Genomic DNA, 22602 nt, shown 5'->3' on the forward strand with positions numbered 1-22602 from the left:
GTTTCCGATCTAAAAACCAAAACCTGACACCGGTTCCGGTTTAACCGGTTTGAAACCCCAAACCGGAACCGGTCCGGTTCAAAATGTCCAAAACCTCTTTTTTTTTTTTTTTGTATAGTATATGTATATTATAGTATTTATTAGTATATTGTAGGTATATTTACATATGTTATATAAGTTTATAAGTAAAGTTTAATTATTTACTGACTAACAGGCTAACAGCAAGTCAGCATATACGTGTATATATATATATTAAGTTATATGCTTAAGTATATATATATTAAGTTATATGCTTGAGTTATACTACATATACATAAAATATAGTAAGAATATAGTTATATATATCAATATACTTAGGTTATATAACTTACATATATATATATATATATATATATTTAAGTTATATTTATACTATATATTATAAGTATATTCTTAGTATATTTTAGTTATTTTTCAAGTATATAACTTTCTAGTTTTTAATTTAAGTAGATGTATATTATAAGTATATTCTTAGTATATTTTAGGTATATTCCTAACTTAATATAAGTAAAAATATGAACACAAGTAAATAGAAGAAAGCTCAATGAGCCATATATTTTATTCATTCTTGGATAACATTTATTTGCAAGTTGTAATTTTTTTAACTTGCAAATAATACATGAGTTGCAAAAAAATAGTAGAATAATAAAATCACCAATTCTCAATCATTTGGTTAATTTCCCCCATATCATATTCGGCCATGGAGATATCTTCAAAGTCTTCCATTTGGTCCGGTCCACTTGCTATCAAATCTTCAATCTCTTCCTCTTCGCCTTCCTCCCTTTCTAAGTTCTGGTTGCGTCGCTCCGATCTAATCCAATCACGAATGCACACTAGTACTTGCAAGCTAAAGCCGGATAATGAGTGTCTATGGTCTCCAATTTGTTGTCTTCCCTAGCTAAATGCACTCTCCGAAGCCACGGTTGATACTTGAACGGTAAGGATATCTCGAGCCATTCTTGAGAGTATCGAATGACTTGCCTTGTATTTCTTTCACCATGCTAAGACGTCCAGCTCATCCAGTTCCTTGATATCCACATTTGGCTGCATCAAATAAAAGTGATATTCATCAAAGTTTTCATTACAAGGAGTTGGATGTGAATGTAAAACTTTTAAACCCGACAAGCCCTTTTTGTTACTTTGAGAAGTAGTAGGGCGTGGAGTAACGGGTGTAGCATATTCTTCCAAACTAGAATAATGAGTAAAAACTTTTCTAAACTCATCATCAATAGCGGTTTCGGCTTCAGCTAAAGATGGTTGAACTCCGTCTTCAATTTCTAAAAATCTATAAATTTGATCAACCAATGCTTTAGTATAAGACACTTTTAAACAAGGATTTAAAAGAGAACCCAATATAAATAAAGTTGGGATGGGAAAAAAATACTTCTTAAATTTTGTTGTCATATCAAAAATAGCCGCTTGATAACCGGGTTTATATTTATATTCTTGTAAAACTCTAGCTATTTCTGCTAAGTAGGCTAAAATTTCGATTACCGTGTGATAGAATTGTCTAGAAAAAGCAAGAGTTGCATCATAAAAAAATTCTAAGAGTTCAACACATTCCTTAACATCTTCCCAATCCGTAAAATTTAACTAATCATCACTATTAATATTATATTTGTTGTGAACTTGTTGTATGGGAATCCTATACTCATATGCTTGTTGTAGCATAATGTAAGTGTAGTTCCACCTATTCTCAATTTCTACTTGAATTTTCCTAGGTCTAAGGTTATTTTCCACACAAGCATTCTTAAAATCTCTAATTCTTCCCCTATTAGCATTACAAAAAATAAACGCAACCGCGTCTCGAACTTTTTGAATAGAATCGTCAAAACGCGTAAGACCATCTTTAACAATTAAGTTTAAAATGTGACAACTACATCTTACATGAAAAATATTTCTTAGCGGAGGGTTTAGTTCTCTTTTTAAAAGACCAATCACCTTTGTATTATTAGAAGCATTATCTAAAGCAATACAAAGTGTTTTTCTATAAATGTTAAAAAATCTCATCATAGTAGACATTGAATCCGCTAAAAATTTTCCATCATGACGACCTTTTCCTTCATCATATAAAAAAGCTATAATTCTTTTTTGCATAACCCAGTTGTCATCAACCCAATGACATGTAATAGCAAAAACATCTAACTTGTTAAGACTAAAACCCAAATCAGCAGTAAGAGAAACATTACAATTTAAAGAATTAAATACATGGCGCAAATAAAATCTATATTTTTTATACAAATCTATAACATCTTGTCACGACCCAAACCCCGTGGGCCGCGACTGGTACCCTAACTGGGTACCCAGACGTACCTACCTGACCGAGTTCGAATCATACAGATTTTTTTTTTTTTTTTCTTTTCAAAACAGAAGTACAGAAATAGGCCGGTACAAATACGGCGTGCGCGTAACATACATATATATACATATACCTGAACACACAGACATTTACAGATAAGCCGATAAGGCTAACATACAGACGGAACCCGTAACCCACATATCTATCTACAGGCCTCTACAGACATACAGAATCATATCAGATCATATGCCATCCTGGCCGCCATCCCCATACACAGATCATACAGACATACAGATCCCGGCCCGTACGCCGAGGGACGCGGTGAACAATGCAGAGAAAACATGCACGATAACAGAACCTGGCCCGGGTCGCAGTGAAAGAATGCATTGAGACAGACACGAATCGATAAATGAGAAACCACCTACCTACAGACTCAACATACAGACTCGATCAATCAGAAGGGTGCCCAACGGCGAGCCAAAATCAGAATATCCAGATAGTATGCATAGCACGCGCTCATATCCTAGTTAGGAAGGCACGACAGATTATCAGAATGGGATGCTCGGATGTTCAGAAATAATATTGTATAAATTACACAAAAATATCCATAATATTCACAAAATAATAGTTCAGAAGTTTTTGGAGAAGATCGGACCAAAACAGAAGTATTTTAAAAATCGTACCGGAAGTATCGGGCCTTGTGGGCCCACCTCGGACCAACCCGAGGCTACATACGTAAATTACTGATGATTGACCTTATGAGGTCACCCATACTCATTCGGAAGTGTTCCGACTCCGTTTGGGGAAGTTTTGTGCAAAATCTCACTTTAAGGACAATTTGTAAGAAAATAGGTTCAATTGAACTGAAGGAATTAGAGCGGTTTTCCGTCTCGAATTCCGGGGAACGGAGTCGGACCTAAGGCTCGCGGCCGAGCCTACCACATCCAGAACATGCCTAGGAACGTAGAGAAGTGCTTCACATACCTCGATGGCGCCTTATGCTCGCTCGGCGTCAATCCAAATTTCGTCCAAAATCTGGAAATGGTCAAGTTTACCATTTGGTTAGTTTCATTCTTTCAATACCCCAAGCTTACACATACTTGCCTACCGAAATTTCGGCAGCATTTCCTCTGTATATACGACATCCCCAAAAGTTAAAACACAGCCAACAACCAACACAACAACCCAGAGAATGATATCAAAACAACAACAAACATCAAGACATACATTAAGGCATCATTAGCCAGCTTCCAACATAACGAAACATTTTTCGTTTCAAACTTACATTTCCAAACCAAACTTATTATTTTCGCATCTATTATCCATCAAGATCATTATAGCACACGTCGGAGGCATATCATACCATTTCCACACACTATACACACGATATACAAACATACAAACTTTCCATTAAAGCCACTACTTATCCAATTTTTCCAACCTTCCACATACAAGTTCATCAACACATTTTTACATTCCAAATTCATTATCCTTAATCATATTTTCAAGAAATCACGATAACGCGACATACTTTCCGACGACAACTTAATCAACAATTTCTTCGTTTTAGCTTAACCATTATCCTTCCGTCTACTTCATAAGGCCATAACAACACAATTAACATGCTAACAAGATTTAACTCACCTTCCAACATCAACACACACACACGGCCACACCCCAAAATTCTCAATTTTCCTTAATTCATTCAACTTTCATTTCTAATACAATCCCCACCATCCTACAACTAACTTACACAAGAATTCAAGCCATTAAAAGCATGCAATACATATATATGCATTCGGCCACCACCCAAGTTGTTCAACACACAAAATTTCCATGTTTTTCCTTCATTCACACATACTACAACATACATACATCATTTTTAACACAACAAAAGCATGAAATCCTTACCTTTCTTCAAGTTCTTCACTTGGGGTTGAAGTTGTTTTCTTGCCACAATCTTTATATCAACTTGAAGAGCACCTTGTGCTTAGTACAAATCTCACAAGAGATGAATTTTTGAACCAAGGAATGGGCTCCAATTTTTTCTTTCTTTTCTTCCTTTCTTTCTCTCCCACCCGAAACCTCTCTCTCTTTTTTTTTTCTTGTTCTTTCTTTATGTTTCTTGAATGTTCTTGATAATTATCCCACTATAATATACCACATAATTAAATTGTGGGCTTGGGCTATTTTTAACCCACTATGGCCGGTTGGGCCTTCCCAAATGGGCCTTGTCTTATTTTTTTTTTTTTGAGCCCAAAATTGTTGGTTACATATTGATCCATAAGGCAAATTTCCAAAATTCCGATTTTGCCCTTGGCCACCTTTCGTAATTCTATACCATTGACTTCATAACTCACACATTCACACCAAGTAGTGTCCAATTGTGGCCTTATTCATCACAAGTCCATTTATCTTGAATTTTTCGAATAAACAAAAATGTCGGATGTAACACATCCGCTCTACAAGTACTTCTAGGAATACCCTCAAATAACGGATTATAACAACGTTGAATGTAAGTAACAAACCTCAAACCCGAAGGAAAGGAAAATGGTAAACAATCATAAGCTACCATTTTAGCTATTTCTACACGCTCTTTTTTCTTGTCGTACTTAAAAATTTTACCGGTTTGTGGGTCTATCGTCATTTGAATACCCCCACATTTGAACCCGTTTGCTCTCCCCAAACATCCATATGTTTCTTTCTCATATGACCATTTAGTGTACCCGTTCCACCATCCTCACTAATTTCTTGCCTAAAAGTAAATATTTGTCCACATAGGGTACATTTAGTTGTTTGGCTTTCCCTATCCTTAGTCATAAATTTTTAAATTTTAGCAGTTGACTTACGAGTTCTAGGCGGTTTGTCTTGTGTATGTGATTGTGCAGGACGTGTATCTCCTATGGGATTTTCGGGGGGTTGTGTTTCATCATCATCATCATCAATTTCATTAAAAGTATCGGTATAATGTTGTTGCATTGCCTCATGACCTAAAAGTGAATTATTTTCACCAATATCAATACCTAAATTAGGTGTTTGTTCCATAAATGTTTCCTCATTAAGCCCACGCCTAACAATACCACTACTACCGACACCACGTCTAAATCTCTTCGCCATTATTAAATAGGATTAATTTAAATCACACTCAAATAAATCACAAGAAAATGAATTGCAATAAATTAAATTGCGTAAATTAAATTGCGAAAAATAAAGATAGAGTTGGAACGAAGGTACCAAATTGCCGGACTAATTTCCAACAAAGTGAAGGCGGCTATAATTGCAAATCCACCAAAGCTACTTCGGATTGTTGCAAAATCACCAACTCCACCAACAATATTATAATTGCAAAATTAATAATTGAAACTATAATAAGACTTTATAATATTTATTTAAGAGAAATTTAAAGTGGTTAATTGTTGCAAAGTAACTATAATTGAGAGATTGAGATTTGAGAGAAAGAGAAGAGTGAATTGGTGTGGATTAAAATGGAAATGGAGAGGGGTTTATATAGGGGTGGGGGATGGGTTAAAGTGTTAAAAAAAAGTTTGGGGGGTTTTTTTTGGGGGGGGGGGGGGGGGGGAGTTGGGGACCGTTGCCCAACGGTCCAATTTGGGCCCAAACCCGCAACGGCTACAAAGTAAAAAAAAATAAAAAAATTCCACCGGTTAACCGGTTTCAAAAAAATTGGAACCGGACCGGTACAAAATATACGGTTAACCGGAACCGGTTAACTAGTTCAACCGATTCCGGTTTTGCCGGTCCAATTACCGGTTTGAACCGGTTAAACCGGACCGGTTGACGGGCTTAGCCCTACGCGGCATGAATCTCAATATAATCGAGTCCCAATGGAGACACCAAACACTGGGTGGGAAACCAAAAAAAAAAAAGTAGCCTGAAGTTTGTCAAATTGGCTGGGTTTTAAATAGTTTCAAAAAACTAAATACTACTCCCTCCGTTTCAATTCATTTTTTTGCGCGGATTGTCCTTCTTTTGGGGTAGTCTTCAATTTTTTCCCCTTAAATTGGTGGTCTTTAATTTTTGCTCTTCGCCTAATATCCCGAAGTTCTGGATTCGAATCCCAACTCAGTGAAAAAAAAAAAAAATCGCAAGGCAGAGGTTTGGATTCGCAAGGCAGAATTTTGCCTTCAAAACTCTGCCTTAAAGCATGTAAAATTTTGCCTCGCGATTGGACTAACAATGTCCAGCCCTCTGTTCTTATTTATGTGGCCAGTCGTGACTTTGAGGCCTGAGTTCCTCTGAAATTCATAAGATGCAATGCTTGATATCTCATCATGAAGCTACGTATACGAACATTCATGCAACTAAATGATAATGCATCATCTCATTGTTAGGATCTCTTGGTTAGCTGAGTGATTGCGGAATTGAATTCGTTCAGCCTTTATCATTTTCGTGATACATATTACCTTGAAGTTCATTCAAAATTTTACCCGATAAGGCAAAATTTTGAAGCAGAGTTTGCCCTGAAACTCTGCCTGAAGCATGCAAAATTATGCTTGCAGGCCTAACTTTGACTCGAATAGGCCTAACTTTATTACAAAACTCTGCCTTGCGATTTTTTTTTATTGAGCCGGGGTTCGAACCTCAAACCTCATAGTATTAGGCGAAGGACAAAAATTAAAGACCACCAATTTGAGGGGCAAAAATTAAAGACCACCCCAAAATAAGGGCACTCCTACAAATATTTATGTGAACCCATTTGACTAGATGTAGAATTTAAAAAGAAGAGAAGACTTTTAAATTTGTGGTGTTAAATGGATCACATATATTTTGTAAATTTTTTTACCTAGCATAACTACCTCTAAGACTTATTTATGGATGATAAATACTATTTAATTAATTAACTATTAGTAGCTAAATGAGTTTTTTATTTACATATCATAGCTACAACAATATACACACGATTATTTCCTCCAACCAAGCGTATTTTACGGCCTCTCTCCCACTTCATACGGTTTCTTCCTTTTTCCACTCCTATTTCTCTTTCATCTCTCATAGGTTTCTCTTTCCACCTTCAATATTCACTGTTTTTCTCTCTCTAGAATCCAATTCATTTTTGCTTCCCCACGATCTCTCTCACGGTGGTTGTCGTGATTGTTATTGTTGGTGGAGGAAGTGACAACAAGGAAAGTAATGGAGGATCTCCAAAGCTCAGCCATAACAATTCGTCTACTAAATCTCCATGGATAGGCCGAAAGAAGAGGAAAATCCTTCTTATGTTTGCTGATCATGTGGTGTTGTTTATCTTATGAGTGATGAAGAATAGTATTGATTATAGAAATATGATATTGTAGCATCATCTAGGAGCAAGAGAATAGGTTGTTAAGTGTAGAAACACCATTGATGAGAGTTGTGGAGCTTTATGCTCACCAAGTGTTTGATAAAATGTTTCATTATATTTTTGTGTATTAACAAACAATATATCTAATTTTCAGTATATTTCAGTGTATTGTTTTTGCCATTGATTATGTGTATTTCAATATATTTCAGCGTATTTCTATTTGGAATGGAGTAATAGGGGGCGAGAAAGGTGTGAGCTGTTATTGAACATCAGCCGTTATGTGTGAAATATGATTGATTTAATTTGACTTAGAAAAAGAAGAATCTATTCTAAAAATATAGCCTATTTTTACTCAACCCGATTTTATATTTCCATATATTTCACTGTATTTCAAAAAAACGAAATACACGCATTTTAACATAAAAACTAGCTACTCTTCGTAATTAACAATTTTATAGTTATATCTTGTTAAAAGCTATTAAAAGATAGTTATTTATGTAAATTTTACTATTTTGTATGACTATAAATCATTACCTAAAAGTAAATTATTTTCAAATATAAAAAGTGATTATTTTTTAAACACGAATTAATAAAAAAATAGGTTCACAAAAGAAATATGTTTTAAGTAGGTGTTACAAGCGGCTACCTGACGTCATCCAGCCCAAAACCCTACCAAAACTCACACCTCTCAAGCCCAATTCTCAAACTCAAAAAAAAAAAAGAAAAAAAAAAGTAGATTGCATTATACAAAACCCTAATTCTAAAACCCTTGCAGCGAACTCTCTGCTTCACCTTCTCTCTTCTTTTTCTGCTTAGTGTAATTTCAAAATGGTTCGAAGCTTAAAGAACCCCAAAAAAGCTAAACGCAAGAACAAGGTCAGATTTTTTCTCTCAAACTTTGTGTTTCTTGTTTTGCAATCAAGACTACTCTCATGACTTAACATTTGTCTCATTATACTTCCTAATACTTTACCATTTTGTGACACTATTTTCATATTTATAGTTTTTTAAAAAATGATATTTTTGTATATAAAAATAATTACAACATACCCAGTGAAATCCCACAAAGTGGGGTCTGGATCAACAGCAACAGCATGCCCAGCGTAATCTCACAAGTGGGTGTATATAGAAATAATTAATCTTTGATTTTTCATTTCACTTGTAACAAGAAGATTTTATAGATACATAAATTTTATGGCATATATTATAGTAGACAAAATACGAATGTTATGTCATGTTTAAGACTATAAGGATAAATTGAAAGAGGAAAAAGAATTAATTAAAGCAGGTGGGGAAGAAAGGAGAAGGATCGTCGGAAACAGTACCATCATTGCCAGCAAAGGTATGGCAACCCGGTGTTGATAAATTAGAGGAAGGTGAAGAGCTTCAGTGTGACGCTTCTGCTTATAATTCTCTTCATGCTTTCCACATTGGTTGGCCTTGCTTGAGGTATTTTCCCTACTTGTTTGGATGATTAGTTTCATAATATATTACTCCCTCCGTCCCAATTTAAGTGTCTCAGTTTGACTTTTGAATCTTGTGGTCTTAGACTTGCCATGTAGAATTCTAGATATAGAAAGAGGCACTCTTTTTGGGACAAACCAAAAAGGAAAGTGAGAGACCTAAATTGGGACAGAGGGAGTATATTGTATTGTTTTGATGAATGCAATGTTTGGATAGATTGTTTCATTTCCTGTCTTTACATAATGCCACACCAGCAATCTGAAGAATAAACTTACAATATTATAAAGAAAATAGGGTGGAGTAGGATTATTACAAAAAACTAGGTAAATGCTAATATAGGTTTATTATTATTAAATAATAAGCAAAGGCAAAATGAGATAATAACATAAAATAACGGTGGGACCATACCAAATTTGTCGTTGTACAAAATGGTACTTTCTGTGGTTACGTAACGATGGATTGACGATACGATACAATACAATAAAATTTTATGTCTATGCAATTTAATCTGGTTGTGGATGCTGCAGTTTTGATGTGCTGCGTGACTCACTCGGCTTGGTGCGGACTGAGTTTCCACATACCGTATACTGCGTAGCAGGAACACAAGTAAGCTCTCTTTTGATGCTCGAGTTGGTGTTCAATATAAATATCTTGTTCATGATAGAGCTGTGGGCATTTAGCTTCTTTTATACTATGAGAAGGAGTATCATTTCTATACACTGCAGAAATTTTTTTGATAAGCAAAAGTAATTCTTTTTTTAATACATTGCAGAAAATCCTTCTTTTTAAAAAAAAAATATTCTGTGCTCCCATTCATTTTTCTGATTTTTTTTTCTAACGAAGGATGATTTATGTGTGACATATTTATTTGCCAATGCTTGTGTTTCTCCTTGTATAGTACAAACTTCCTTTTTATTAGTAGGGAAAAAAGGGAAAACCAAAATTTTATCACACCATTTGAGAGAAGATTTAAGCTTCTGAAGCATGCTTCTCCCATTCATACAGGCAGAGAAAAGTTCTTGGAACTCGATTGGAATATTTAAGCTATCTAATATATCTGGGAAAAGGAGGGACTTGGTGCCAGACAAGACAGGTGATGAGAACTCTGAAATGGGCAGCGACAGCAGTGACAGTGATGAAGAAGAAGAGGAAGCTGGATCGGGGCCACCTGTACTACAGGTACTTTATTTCTAACACCATCTATATAGTTTAATATGACAGCATATACATCACATTTTCCTGCTAAAACTTCTTTTTCAAAATTCCGCAGTTACGCAAGGTGTTTCATGAAGGATGTATAAATCGCATACGTGCTATGACACAAAACCCGCATATAGTTGCTTCTTGGGGTGATACTGGTCATGTTCAGGTCAGACTCTGTTTAATAAAATTTTAATAATTAAATTTGTAGGCCATTGATAATTCAATTCTTTAATTAGTTTTAAACTGTTTGTCATCATTCTATCATAATCATTGTGCAAACATATGAAACATTTATTGAAAACTAGGGAAAATGTAAGATACAATCTTTAAACTTCAAAGTAGTATATTCTCGTATTTGATTAGGTTCTTCTGAATTATTATAGTTTTTTTAAATTTATCTGGTTTATACAACACCATCCCTTGACCAAAAAAGAAACAAACTGAAAATAAAATACCTCTCGAGCATGAGGTTTGTATACCAATTTTTGTTGACTGTAATAGTTACCAAGACTATCTTAAGAAGAAAAGTATGTTCCACTGCTTGTCTAGCTTAATACATCCAGTCACTGGTATGGTTTCTCCTCTCTTATAGTAGGTTTAATGCACTGGCAGGTTTGGGATTTTAGCTCGCATTTAAATGCTTTGGCAGAATCAGAGAGTGATAGCAGCCATGGGCCTTCTGCAGTCTCTAATCAAGCACCCTTAGTTAAGTTTGGTGGACATAAAGATGAAGGCTATGCTATAGACTGGAATCCTCTTGTTCCTGGGAGGCTTGTGTCAGGTATGGCATAGTAATCCTATCTTCGTTGCACATAATTACATTCCGTGATGTTATGGTATGGCCATTTAATTATTCTAACATTTGATGCTGTTACTTGTCTCCTCAGGTGACTGCAGGAATTGTATCCATTTGTGGGAGCCAACATCTGCTGCAACATGGAATATTGATGCCAATCCTTTCATTGGACACACTGCAAGTGTTGAAGATCTTCAGGTGCTCTAGGGCTTGGACCAACTAACTTCACCTTCAGTTATGGGAACAACTCCAATTTAGACATCTTATTAGTTTTGCCTAATTGTAAAGCATTTTTCCAACTTCCTCTGATGCAGTGGAGCCCTACAGAATCTTCTGTATTTGCCTCTTGCTCAGTTGATGGAAATATTTGTATATGGGACATCCGCAAGGGGAAATCTCCTGCTGCAACCATAAAGGCACATAAGGCAGATGTCAATGTTATATCATGGAACAGGTATTGGACTTTTCTGTTGTGTTTCTTTCTACATCTATAGTTATGGCTAATTGGCTATATTGTCATGTCTTTGCTTTTTCACCAGGTTGGCGAGCTGTATGCTTGCGTCTGGAAGTGATGATGGGACATTTTCTATTCGAGATCTTAGATTGCTCAATGTATCCTACGAACACACTCTAAATTCTTGGAATCAATGTTACTTAAATTCATGATTCTCTAGTACTCTCTCAATTTTGATTGTCCCTTCAAAATTTAAATGCTTGGGAAGGGCTGGGAAGTGGGGATGAGGTTAGTAGGAGTACATCTCGCCCTACTTCCAACCTAGTAGCTGAGCTTTTGTAAGGGAAGAAAGTGTGGATTAAAGGGAAAGGAGAGTGAACCAGTTATAGGTGGTCTCATGTTAATTTGCGAATACAAGTTAAAGATGACTGCTTATGCTCCTGTTCACTTTGACTGTTTGACAGGAAGGAGACGCTGTAGTGGCACACTTTGAGTATCACAAACATCCCATCACTTCTATTGAATGGAGTCCCCATGAAGCCTCAACAGTGGCTGTTTCATCATCAGACAATCAGCTAACGTAAGAAACCTTCTGAGACAACAACTCTAATGGGAATGTGGAACAGATTCATCTCTCTCTCTCTCTCCACATCTGCTTCTGTGATAAGTTTGGATGTTTCTCTATGGGTGTGTCTGTCTTGGTGTTTAATGTTTCTTTATTTATCAGAATCTGGGACCTTTCTTTGGAGAGAGATGAGGAAGAGGAGGCAGAGTTCAAGGCTAAAATGAAAGAGCAAGTCAATGCCCCAACAGATTTGCCCCCGCAACTTCTCTTTGTTCATCAGGTTGTTATACTAATATTTTTGTCTGACTAGTGCAAAATTAATCTGCTTTAAGGATATTCTTATGACATTGCTCTTTCCTGCTAAACAGGGTCAGAAAGATTTGAAAGAACTTCACTGGCATTCTCAGATCCCAGGAATGGTTGTATCCACAGCAGCAGATGGATTTAACATACTCATGCCATCAAACATTGAAAACGCGATTCCTGCAAATGATGCGTCATAGTTTGTTAAAGTTAGTGCGCATTTTGAAGTATCTCCTCGGTGATGGCATTTATACTTTTGCTTTTGTAATATAGTATTGTGCCAGAGTTGCAGCAATTTTGTCCAAGTTTCTATTTATGGATCCTTGAGCTATAGCAATACATAAAAGTGAACATATTGCATGGTTGAAATGTGAGCATTTGTTTTCTGTTTCCCAATTCAACGGTTTGCCCCTCCCTCCGGCTTCTCGGAATTTACAATCTTAGTGTTACGAGAGTTCTACAAAGAGGGAAGAAGATAGAATTAGAAAAGTTACATTGGTGAGTGGATTAGAAAAGGGTTCTATTTTTTTATTTTATTTTTAGTTCAGCTGCACATATTCCAGCACTTAATGCTACATTTTCAATATACAAGATGATAAAGTAACAAGAGAAGTCTTCTATGGGTATTTGGAAAAAAAGATGTTCATACATATAGCTCTATAGCGATCGTTAGACTAGCATTATTTTATTATAACGAATGTGAGACCTCTGAAAGCTAATATATCATAAAGATGTTCGTAGTAATCGAATGTTAAATTAATCTTATCAAAGTGGAATAGACTAGAAATGAACATATATGTAAAAGGTACCAGCAGCATACTTGGGAAATAAAATGAAATAAAGATCAGTTGATATAGTTGGATCTATCGTGCACAGCCCTCCAAATGTATCGGTCAACACTATGATGATCAAATGTACTAAAAGGATACGGGCAAACCTAAATGAACGATGGCTCAAAAACTTGTTAACTCGTTCGAATCAATGAAGATTTAACCAGACAATGCATTTAACAATCAAAAGATCCACGTAGATCATACCAAAATAGTTTGAGATATGAGTTAAATTTTGTAGTTATGCTTAAGTCTGGTTTTTGGCACGAGTCGTCTTAATCCATAAGGACTTTATATGTGAAATTCAATAAGCACCTAGTTGTAAAACTTTTTTTTTTAAAAAAAATTACTAGTACTTCAAAGAAACGAATCCAATTAAATAGAAGAGAGATTTTTTTAAAACAAATTATTTAGTAATTAAAAACAACCGAATCCATTTAAATAGAAGAGACATAAGAATTTATACTAACTTTAACAAGCTCAGTTTGGAGTTGGGACGTAGTTGATCGTGGAGTGGTGATGCTGTCCAAAGTCAAATTCAATTATGGGAAGCTAACTTCAACTAGTTTAATTTGGAATTGATACACAACATATTGTAGAGTGGATGCCATGGTGCAGGATCTGATTTATTTATGGGAAACCATATGAGCATTTATTATTGCAAAATCATGGGTTTGGACACCTAGTAGACAAGCTCACCCTACGCTATATAGATCAACAAAAATGATTGTTAGTTGAAGCTGTTGTCTTGCCGCACAGTATCCACTCATTCTGGCACGTGAAGTATAATAAGCAATGTCCAGATTGTCTTAAATCAATTCTACAGCCACCATTGAACATTTTTAACAAAATAAATAAACTGTAAAATTGTGTTGCATCCAGTTTGCCAATCAGGTAGAAGCAGTCCCCGCCATCGTCAAACTTATGTCACGGCATCAAGCGACATCCTGATATAACCAAGGGGAGCCAGCTACAGCGTCATTGCCCGGATTGGTTATCTGCCAGTCCATTTCGAACATAGTTGTACTTGTATAGGTACTGTGGCACAGCCTCATTGTTATGGGTTGACTGCTTTGCCTGTCAATCTAGGGAAAGGGTCTTGCTTGCTTAAAACTACAACTTTGCTTTTGTGAGCAAAGTAACCTTTGACAAGGTTCTTATATATCAAAATGGACATGATGCACTCCACCTGCAACAAAGCATATAAAGCTCCAGTTATGTCAGGAGAAACTAAACCTTCTTTTTTGTAACGGAAGAAGCCAGTTGAAAGAGGAAAATAAAATCTTGAACCAACCAGCCTATAAGAGCCAAAAAGCTTACCTCATCAACATCCATATCAATTTCAAGCCATTTTAGAGCTCTAACAATCAAGTCTAACTTGATTTGGTGGGCTTTATTCTGATCTTTCTGCTTCTGGATAATATAGCTGTATAACCATTAACACAGTAGTTTTAATACTCAATTAGAAAGAAACAATCAAAGAGAAAGCCTGAATATAACGACGGCCCCTCAAACTTTTGCCAAAAATTTTCATTTAGACACTTGATCTAAGGGTTGCATGTAACTATTGAACAGCTGAACTCGAGCTACATTGTGCCTATTGTTAGATCCCTAAATGACAATCTCCCACAAAGATGAGACGTGGAAAATACTGCAGTCAACTTCCCCCCCCCCCCCCCCCCCCCCACACACACACACACACACACACAACCTATAGTCATCTTCTTCATTTCACGACAACCATAACCATAACCATAACCACCACCATCCTCCATCATCTCCGACAACAAATAGGCAAACGAGCACACCATTACTGTGAGTTGAGTTCCCAAAATTGGACGATGTCGTCCCAAAATCAGTTCTGAAGTTAAACTTGAGTTCTTAGAAAATTAGTTACCAAAAGGTCTCAAGATTAGTTTCCAATGTTTTTGTCTTAGTAATGAACTATTCATTGTTTGATATGTTTGCGCTCGAAACCGCATCACCTTTTGTCAAGTTTTGTTAATGGTTATCCAAGTAGTAGTCGTTGATGGAACACAACTATCTCCAGAAAACATTTTTACCTTCATCTTCTGTTTCCTCTCTTGGTCACTACCCAGTGTAATCCCACAATAGTGGGGTCTGGGGAGGGTAAGATGTACGCAGCCTTACCCCTACCTGGGTAGGGAGGCTGTTTCCGATTGACCCTCGGCAACCCTCCTCCTTTATCCGGGCTTGGGACCGGCAATGTGAGCGAGCTCACACAGGCGGAGTTAGCTCCAGTGTAATCTTCTGTTTCCTCTCTCTACCCAAAAAATTACTTAGCTCCAGTCAATTCTCAAAAAAAGGCGTTTTGTAGTTCACTCACAGACCCTGCAATAACCTCATTTCTCACAATTTTCATTCTAAACCCAGATCAAACTTCTATTCTCAAAACCCACAGTTCCTCCATCAAGACTGACCCATGACCTGAAGAAGCTCCGGTCGAGTCCCACAGATTGGAAATGGTTGTCGGATTTTCTAAAAATTTTGGAAATAGAGTTCAGTCTCCACTCAACAATGTTTTTTCTGATCCTGTTAATTTAGATATTAGTGTAGTTTTAGCAAGACTATTTGATGTATTTAGAATCGGGTCTTGCAGTAACTCCTATTCAGGGTAGCCTGTACGGTGGAGGAGGAAGAGGAGGCAGTTGTTTTGGTGGTGGAGATGGTCGATAGGTACATCTTTTACTAATATCAAGTGTTCAATAGGTCGTACCTCAAGATAAGGTGCCTAAATGAAAACTTTTGGGCAAGTTGAGGGGTAGTGTATGTTTTCAGCCAAAAGAGAAGTATGACACTTACATCTTCTTTAGTAACCTCTGGTAAACTTGGAGCTCTAGCTTCTCCAGAACAAGATAAACGCCAGACCTTAAGAACCTGGTAATAGGAGGAGTGTTATTAGGATAATGCAAATATAATGCGGCTCACATATAAAGGAAAATTATACATACTGGTCTTCATGTTCCTGGAGAGCACGTCGAAGAAGTCGTAGATCCCCCCTTCTAAGAGCGAGAACAATGTTGTTGTACTGTAAAATAAATTCAAAGAGGAAAAAGAGTGAGATTGTTTTTTACATCTATTCATCATCAAGTAAACAATCACACCTGATTCATAGGGCATGCACCTCCTAGCATTTAAACACTAGAAAACTATATGGTATTTCCCATGACACCCACCAATTTATCAAACAGAACAACTGTTTCCTCTTCATCTACAGACTATGAAAGACCTAACAAGCTCAAATAAATAAACTGGTTCACTAACTCCTCTTCGTGAAATTACTTTGAATAGGAAGCTCAGTTATTGTACTTTGATTACATTGATCTTCTACATTGGACAAACTTTTCAGAATTTACCCTCTTTAGATGAATCACTAGCTTTAGAATACAGTTCTCGAAAAATCCATAAAAAGAAGGACGAAAGGTCGGAAACAGCCTCTCTACCCTCACAAGGTAGGGATAAGGTATGCGTACACTCTACCCTCCCCAAACTCCACCTAGTGGGAGATATGTTGTCGTTGTAAAGAAAGAGGTTAATGGCACAATGAACTTCACATATGGGACCTAACTTCTTTTTCCAAAATATTTTGAATAGGGAAAAGGATGACTTGTTTTAATAGAAGAAAGAGGACTCTGGTGCTTCTCAAAGAGCAGTGTTGAGGTCTTTCTAAACCAGAAACAGATCTGATGCAAGTAAATAGTAGAATGTCAACTATTCTTTTAACTTTCAGGGATCACCTCCAAGTAAAAGAGTATGGCATGGGGAACAATTCTTTCATGTCACAGAATCCAGGAATAAAAGAAGCAAGAGAACAAATACTAACGAAGGTAAACAAGTATACCAGTAAAGAATAGACAAAGAGGAAAAACAGCAAAGAATAAGGGAAAAAAAGGAAAAAACAATTAACATCATCAGGAAAATAAAAAATATAAAAAAGACAAAGGGAAAAACAATTAATATCATCAAGAAAATAAAAGGAAAAAAAAAGACAAAAAGGGAAAAACAATCTGCATTCAAAGGTGTGGCCTAGCGGCAATGAAGTGGGTAAAACCTTGGACACCATGGTTCAAATCCAGCAGAGACAAAAAAAAAAAAACGCTAGGTGATTTCTTCCTATCTTCTGCCTAAGCCTTGGCAGGTAGAGTTACCCGGTACCTGTTCTGGTGGGAGGTAGCAAGTACCCGGTGGACTAATCTAGGTGCGAGCAAGCTCGCTAGACACCACCATTATTTTTAAACATGGAACGGACAGAAAGGGAAAAATCATTTTTTTACTGGCCAAATAGTTGGTATGCCTCACTGCAGACACTTCCTTCCTACAAACCATCTGCCTGAGAGTATCAATTTTGTTGATGCAACTCGAGTCTGAATTTTATTTAAAAGGAAAACTTTACTTAATAGATGAAAGTGAAACTGATTAATAAATTCCGACTCTTGAAATTTGTGACAGTAGAAGCTACAATTTATAGAATATTGTCAAATGTCATAAAAACATTGAAGAGAATTTTCACACAAAAAGTTGAATTGGGCAAACATTGCTATTAACATATTTGCCATGGGAAATGGAATCATAATCTTCCTGGGCTTATTTCCAACGAATGAAATTTCAAATGTTAGTCACAAAAAGTTATATAATTGAATACCAATATATCTTCTCAATTAATCCTGAACAGCACTTAATGCATATCCGCGACCAGTTCACTTTATAGTAGTTTTATTTTATGACGATAGTGTCCGGCCAACTTGCGAGTCAGCTCATTTATAGTAATGCCGCTACAGAAAGCTCGTAAGTATCTAGACATCTTTAAATAGGTATTAACTGCTAAGTAAATGCCTAACTCCATAGTAGTCGACTAATAGGCTAATCCAAGCTGTTAAACAATAGCAGCTTTTCCATGTTATGAGTAAATGGTACTTCTTGCTTATCCATATAAAAGGGTGCATGGTATTTCTGTTTCTTAACATCATTGCATGTTTATGCACTAAAGGATATTAAAAAAAAAAATATGATGAATAAGGTTGTCCTGAGGAGCAGAGAGAATAGGGCAACTATGGAAGCAAGATACCAGGAATGAGGAGATGACGGAGAATGAAGATAATTAATCCTTGTAGACCTTTAGAAATGGAATATGCGGATCTTCTAAGCTACATCAGCAACTTAACGGATTCTTTTTATCAGTAAACTCAGCAACTTGAATGAATTAACTTCAAATGTTAAGAGTCTGAAAATTAAAAGAAGAAAACAGAATTTTACATCTAGCACTTAAAATTAATAGACAGCAAACCTTTTCATGAAATATTTACGAAGTATGAAACTTCAATATTTCTAGGTTCCATTTCAACATCATAAGAATCTCAATGATGTTCAACCGAAAGCAGAAATCAGCAGCCATACCTCCTTAATATCTTTACACTAGCTATTGTGAAGTAAATGCATGCTATTAGACTAATCTAAGAATCTCAACATTTCAAGCTGAACGAATTAAATATGAATCAGAAGACATGCAATACCTCAGTCAAATTGTACTTCTCCAAAAGCGAAGTTTTAGGCAAGATGCCTATTGAGAGCTTCACAGGTATCAGATATTTTAGTATCATTCTGAAAAGAAGCATAATGTCAATGAGGTGAAATCAATGCAGTCAGTATTAGTGTCTGGTTTGCTGTTTGAAAAAGAAAAATTATTCCTTAAATTCAGCATTTATTGCAGAAAATCGATATCATCACAGGATATTCATTCTTATAAATTCTTTTTTACCATTATTTCCTTTCACGAGTGAAACAGTATAATCCCGAAATATAGCAGGAACCTATACAGACCTCATATTTCTTTCTTTCCGAGGGTTGCAATGGCTTAGAGCGTATGATAGCTTATGATCAGCAGCAGAAAAGTTTTCATTGTACACCTCCAACCGTCCAGTATAATACATGTAAGTAACTTTATCCCTAAGAGGAAACTCCTCGAAATCGAAAATGCGAGCAGTTTCAATGCTTCTTGTAACACTTTTACACAAGTGAACTGTTCCGAGCTTGAAATATATTTTGAAAAGCTGGCAAGTCACATATAAAGCTCCAACACGTTTTGATCCTTTTCCAGCGAGGACTCCAAACACTTTCATGAGAAATGAGCCAGCACCTTTCAGCTTTTCAGGTGTTTTTCCATTAGAAGCCAACTCTCTATCTGCCTACACATTCAAAATCATACATCAGTCAACTTCGACAAACCTTCTGGTATTCCAAATATAACAAGAGTAGCTCTTACCCTTTCAGCTAGAATTCTAGTTTCATAGGCAATGACATAAAGGGCTTCCAGAGCCCAAGCTGATTCCCAGTTGCGGAACTCTTGAGTAAATGCACTGCAATCTCCACAAAATCAATGTTTTCCCAGGGAAGTGGTAAAGGGAGAAGGGGGCAAAGGAGAGAGCAAGCTTATAACTCACTTGGCAGCTTTTTCAAAAGCCTGGTATGATTCAACCAAGTTTTTGAGTCGATAACTTTGTAAAGCACGAAATAGAGGGAGTAGTATCTCTGCATACTGAGAGTATCTATCAGCTTGTCTGATTAATCTGCTAGCATCCTGTTTTAGACACATGATACATTAATAATATATTTTCAGCACTCCGAAACAACAAAAATAAAGAGCAAATTTTAGTTAAGGGGGTTTTGCTATCTACAAAAATATTCATTCATATATCAGCCTGCATCTCAAAACATATCCAACTATGTTACTGTTAGCCAGGAGGCAGCCATTACAACAACAACATACCCAGTGAAATCCCACCGGTGGGGTCTGGGGAGGGTAGAGTGTACGCAGACCTTACCCCTACCCTGTGGAGGAAGAGAAGCTGTTTCCGAAAGACCCTCGGCTCAAGTAGCGCATATCAAAGCAGTTTTTGGCAAAAGAAAGAAAGTACAGCAGTCAAAAGGACATAGCAAATAGTAGAGAAAGCCTTAAATAGAATTCCACAACAACAATAACCGAAGCACAAGTAATAACATGTATTAACAGAAATCGAAGGACAAGAAACTACGAGAATAGTGCTAATACTACCGGTATGAAAGGAGAAACAGGTACGCAGCACCAAACTACCACCACGCCGATCCCTGAGAAAAACGAAACAACGCTCAACTACCTACTAAACTTCTACCCTAATATGCGACCTCCAAAAAATATCCCGCTTCGTTACTGTTAGCCAGGAGGCAGTCATTGCCTCAATAAAATAGAGGCATAAGAAACTCAATGTGAAATTTAGCATACTAGTAAATATCAGTAGCAAAGCAATAAGATGCATACTGCAACTTCATACAGAGAATTCCAATTACCCACGAAAAAAAGCAATAATATTGAAGCCCTAAGATTTAAAAGAAAAACAATAAAGCTATTCAGTAGTTCATATAAGTGGAAGACTTTAGTACACCCTTGAACTCAAAATGGACTTATGAGCTACACTACACCTTTGGTGTTATTTAACTATTGAATGCACAAAAGTGAATATTCCCCCCCCCCCCCCCCCCCCCAATAATCATCAATCTTGAATTCAAGCCCTAACTTTCAAAAGAAAACAATAAAGCTGTTTAGTAGTTCATATGAGTGGAAGACTTCAGCACACCCTTGAATCCAATGTTTTACGCTAACCAGGGCATGTGAACCGATGGTCTCTCTGCAAAACTAGGTATTTTATGTATATATTTTCTGAAATTGGTATAATAATATCTGTTGGCACCCATGTTCTAGAATTTCGCCTCCGACTAAACCCCAATATCAAAACGAACTTATTAGCTACATTTAACTATTGAATGCACAAAAGTGAATATTTTTTCCCCCAAGAAATCTGGAAAGATTAAGAGTACAAGGAAATTAACCTGGAAAGTGAGGAGGGCATGGGATACAGAGAGGAGAAAAGGTGGGTTAGAAGAGATAGAGAAGATAAGGGAGAGAGACTTGGCATCTTGAGATGAAACGGCGTCGGCGAAGCGGTTAAGGAAGTCTGTTAGTCTTCTGTGTGCTTCTCCCATACTTATATACGATGATGACGCCATCCCTTCTTCTGCTCTTTCTTTACCTATTTGATTCCTGTTTCTATTTAAGCTTTTGCTTTTGCCGACTAGAGCAGAGAACAAGAATGATGTTTTGTATTGTAGACAACTTTGAACCAAAAAAGGTTATCTCCGATTTAAGAATTTATTAGTACTGCCTCTTACAAGTCGCTAGAGAAGAAAGAGGCAAAAGGATCATTTTCTTTTTTAATTTCTTCTATTCCAAAATTAGTTAGGAGAGACCACTTGTTGTTACGCCTGTTGACACCTAATTTTGGCTCGACGTGTTTAAAATTAACGTTTTGGGGGCCCTGATTCGTTAAAGAGCACGAAATATATTTTTACATTTTTTCAACAATTTATTGATGATTATCCTTATTTTAGAAATTTTCTCAATTTATTGTCATTTTTTCAAGAATCATTATTTTGCACATGTACAGCGTAATACTACTATTTTTGTGCAATTAATAATTGTTTCTTAATTTTATAGCAATACATTTTCATATCATAGACATTAATGTTTATATTTTATACTTGCGTTATTATTTATACATGCATTAGTTAACTATATTTTAGTACAGTCTGACAGTGCAGAGAAAATCGGAGTAATTATTTTTTTTAACGCAGAGTAAAATCGGATTAAGTCAAGATTTCATCATTTTTTTAAAAAAAGGGATTAAGATAAGCATTGAGGAGACAAAAGGGTGCAATCTTCTATTCTTTGGACAAAACAGGAACCATTTTACATTATAAAAAAAGGGTGGGGTTAATTTAATTATTGGACACACACAACACTTGAACACTCAGATTTTTTTTCCCTCTCTTCTGAAAACCCTAAACATTTTTCTCCCTCTCCCCACTCCCAACAGCCGCCGCTGCCTCCCCGAGCTCCGGCGACGCTCCGCCCACCTTTACCAAACTACCACCATCACCGCACAGCCCCACTTGATCTCCCTCTCCCCATTAACGCCGCCACTACCCCCACTGCCCGACGCTGGAGCAGTCGAGAACCACCGGACAACCACCACAACGCCGCTGCCCCACTCCCTTTTCTTCTCTAGCCAACGCAACCACCAGCCCATCCACGCCGGAGCTCCGAGATCCGGTGAACTCCACCAACACAACCCACACGCAACCAGCCACCAAAATAAACCACCATTTTCTTCAAATCTATACAACAAAAAACACCTTTTTTCCTTCATCTTCTTCCTTCTTTATCTAATAGAGTATCTTTTTTTCAGAACTCAGAAAAAGAAAACAAAGCAGAGAGTAAAAAAAGGAACAAAAATAAGCCC

The 22602-nt window shown here is 36.5% G+C and overlaps 2 protein-coding genes across 3 annotated transcripts; one reads left to right on the plus strand and one right to left on the minus strand.

Annotated features, from left to right (window-relative positions):
• Positions 1-8338: 8338 nt before the first annotated feature.
• On the plus strand, positions 8339-12791 carry LOC132617872 (protein HEAT STRESS TOLERANT DWD 1). 2 transcript variants are annotated; one of them, XM_060332942.1, is made up of 12 exons: positions 8339-8513; positions 8923-9086; positions 9629-9707; positions 10107-10280; positions 10372-10470; positions 10917-11085; positions 11192-11298; positions 11415-11554; positions 11640-11712; positions 12019-12134; positions 12282-12399; positions 12488-12791. In XM_060332942.1, exons 1-12 carry the CDS (start codon positions 8466-8468, stop codon positions 12620-12622), a joined length of 1422 nt encoding a protein of 473 aa, XP_060188925.1. In that variant the 5' UTR covers positions 8339-8465; the 3' UTR covers positions 12623-12791. The 2 variants fall into 2 exon arrangements, with proteins under 2 accessions (XP_060188925.1, XP_060188926.1); XM_060332943.1 differs by having other exon boundaries at positions 8340-8513; positions 8926-9086.
• Positions 12792-13877: 1086 nt separating this feature from the next.
• On the minus strand, positions 13878-21493 carry LOC132616772 (enhanced ethylene response protein 5). The gene is made up of 9 exons (XM_060331422.1): positions 21134-21493; positions 19711-19847; positions 19533-19626; positions 19091-19455; positions 18784-18871; positions 16225-16301; positions 16076-16150; positions 14573-14678; positions 13878-14441 (listed from the first exon to the last, which is right to left on the minus strand). Exons 1-9 carry the CDS (start codon positions 21308-21310, stop codon positions 14310-14312), a joined length of 1251 nt encoding a protein of 416 aa, XP_060187405.1. The 5' UTR covers positions 21311-21493; the 3' UTR covers positions 13878-14309.
• Positions 21494-22602: the final 1109 nt, after the last annotated feature.

The sequence above is a fragment of the Lycium barbarum genome, chromosome 11 (assembly GCF_019175385.1).
Source record: "Lycium barbarum isolate Lr01 chromosome 11, ASM1917538v2, whole genome shotgun sequence".
In the NCBI taxonomy this organism is placed as follows: Eukaryota; Viridiplantae; Streptophyta; class Magnoliopsida; order Solanales; family Solanaceae; genus Lycium; species Lycium barbarum.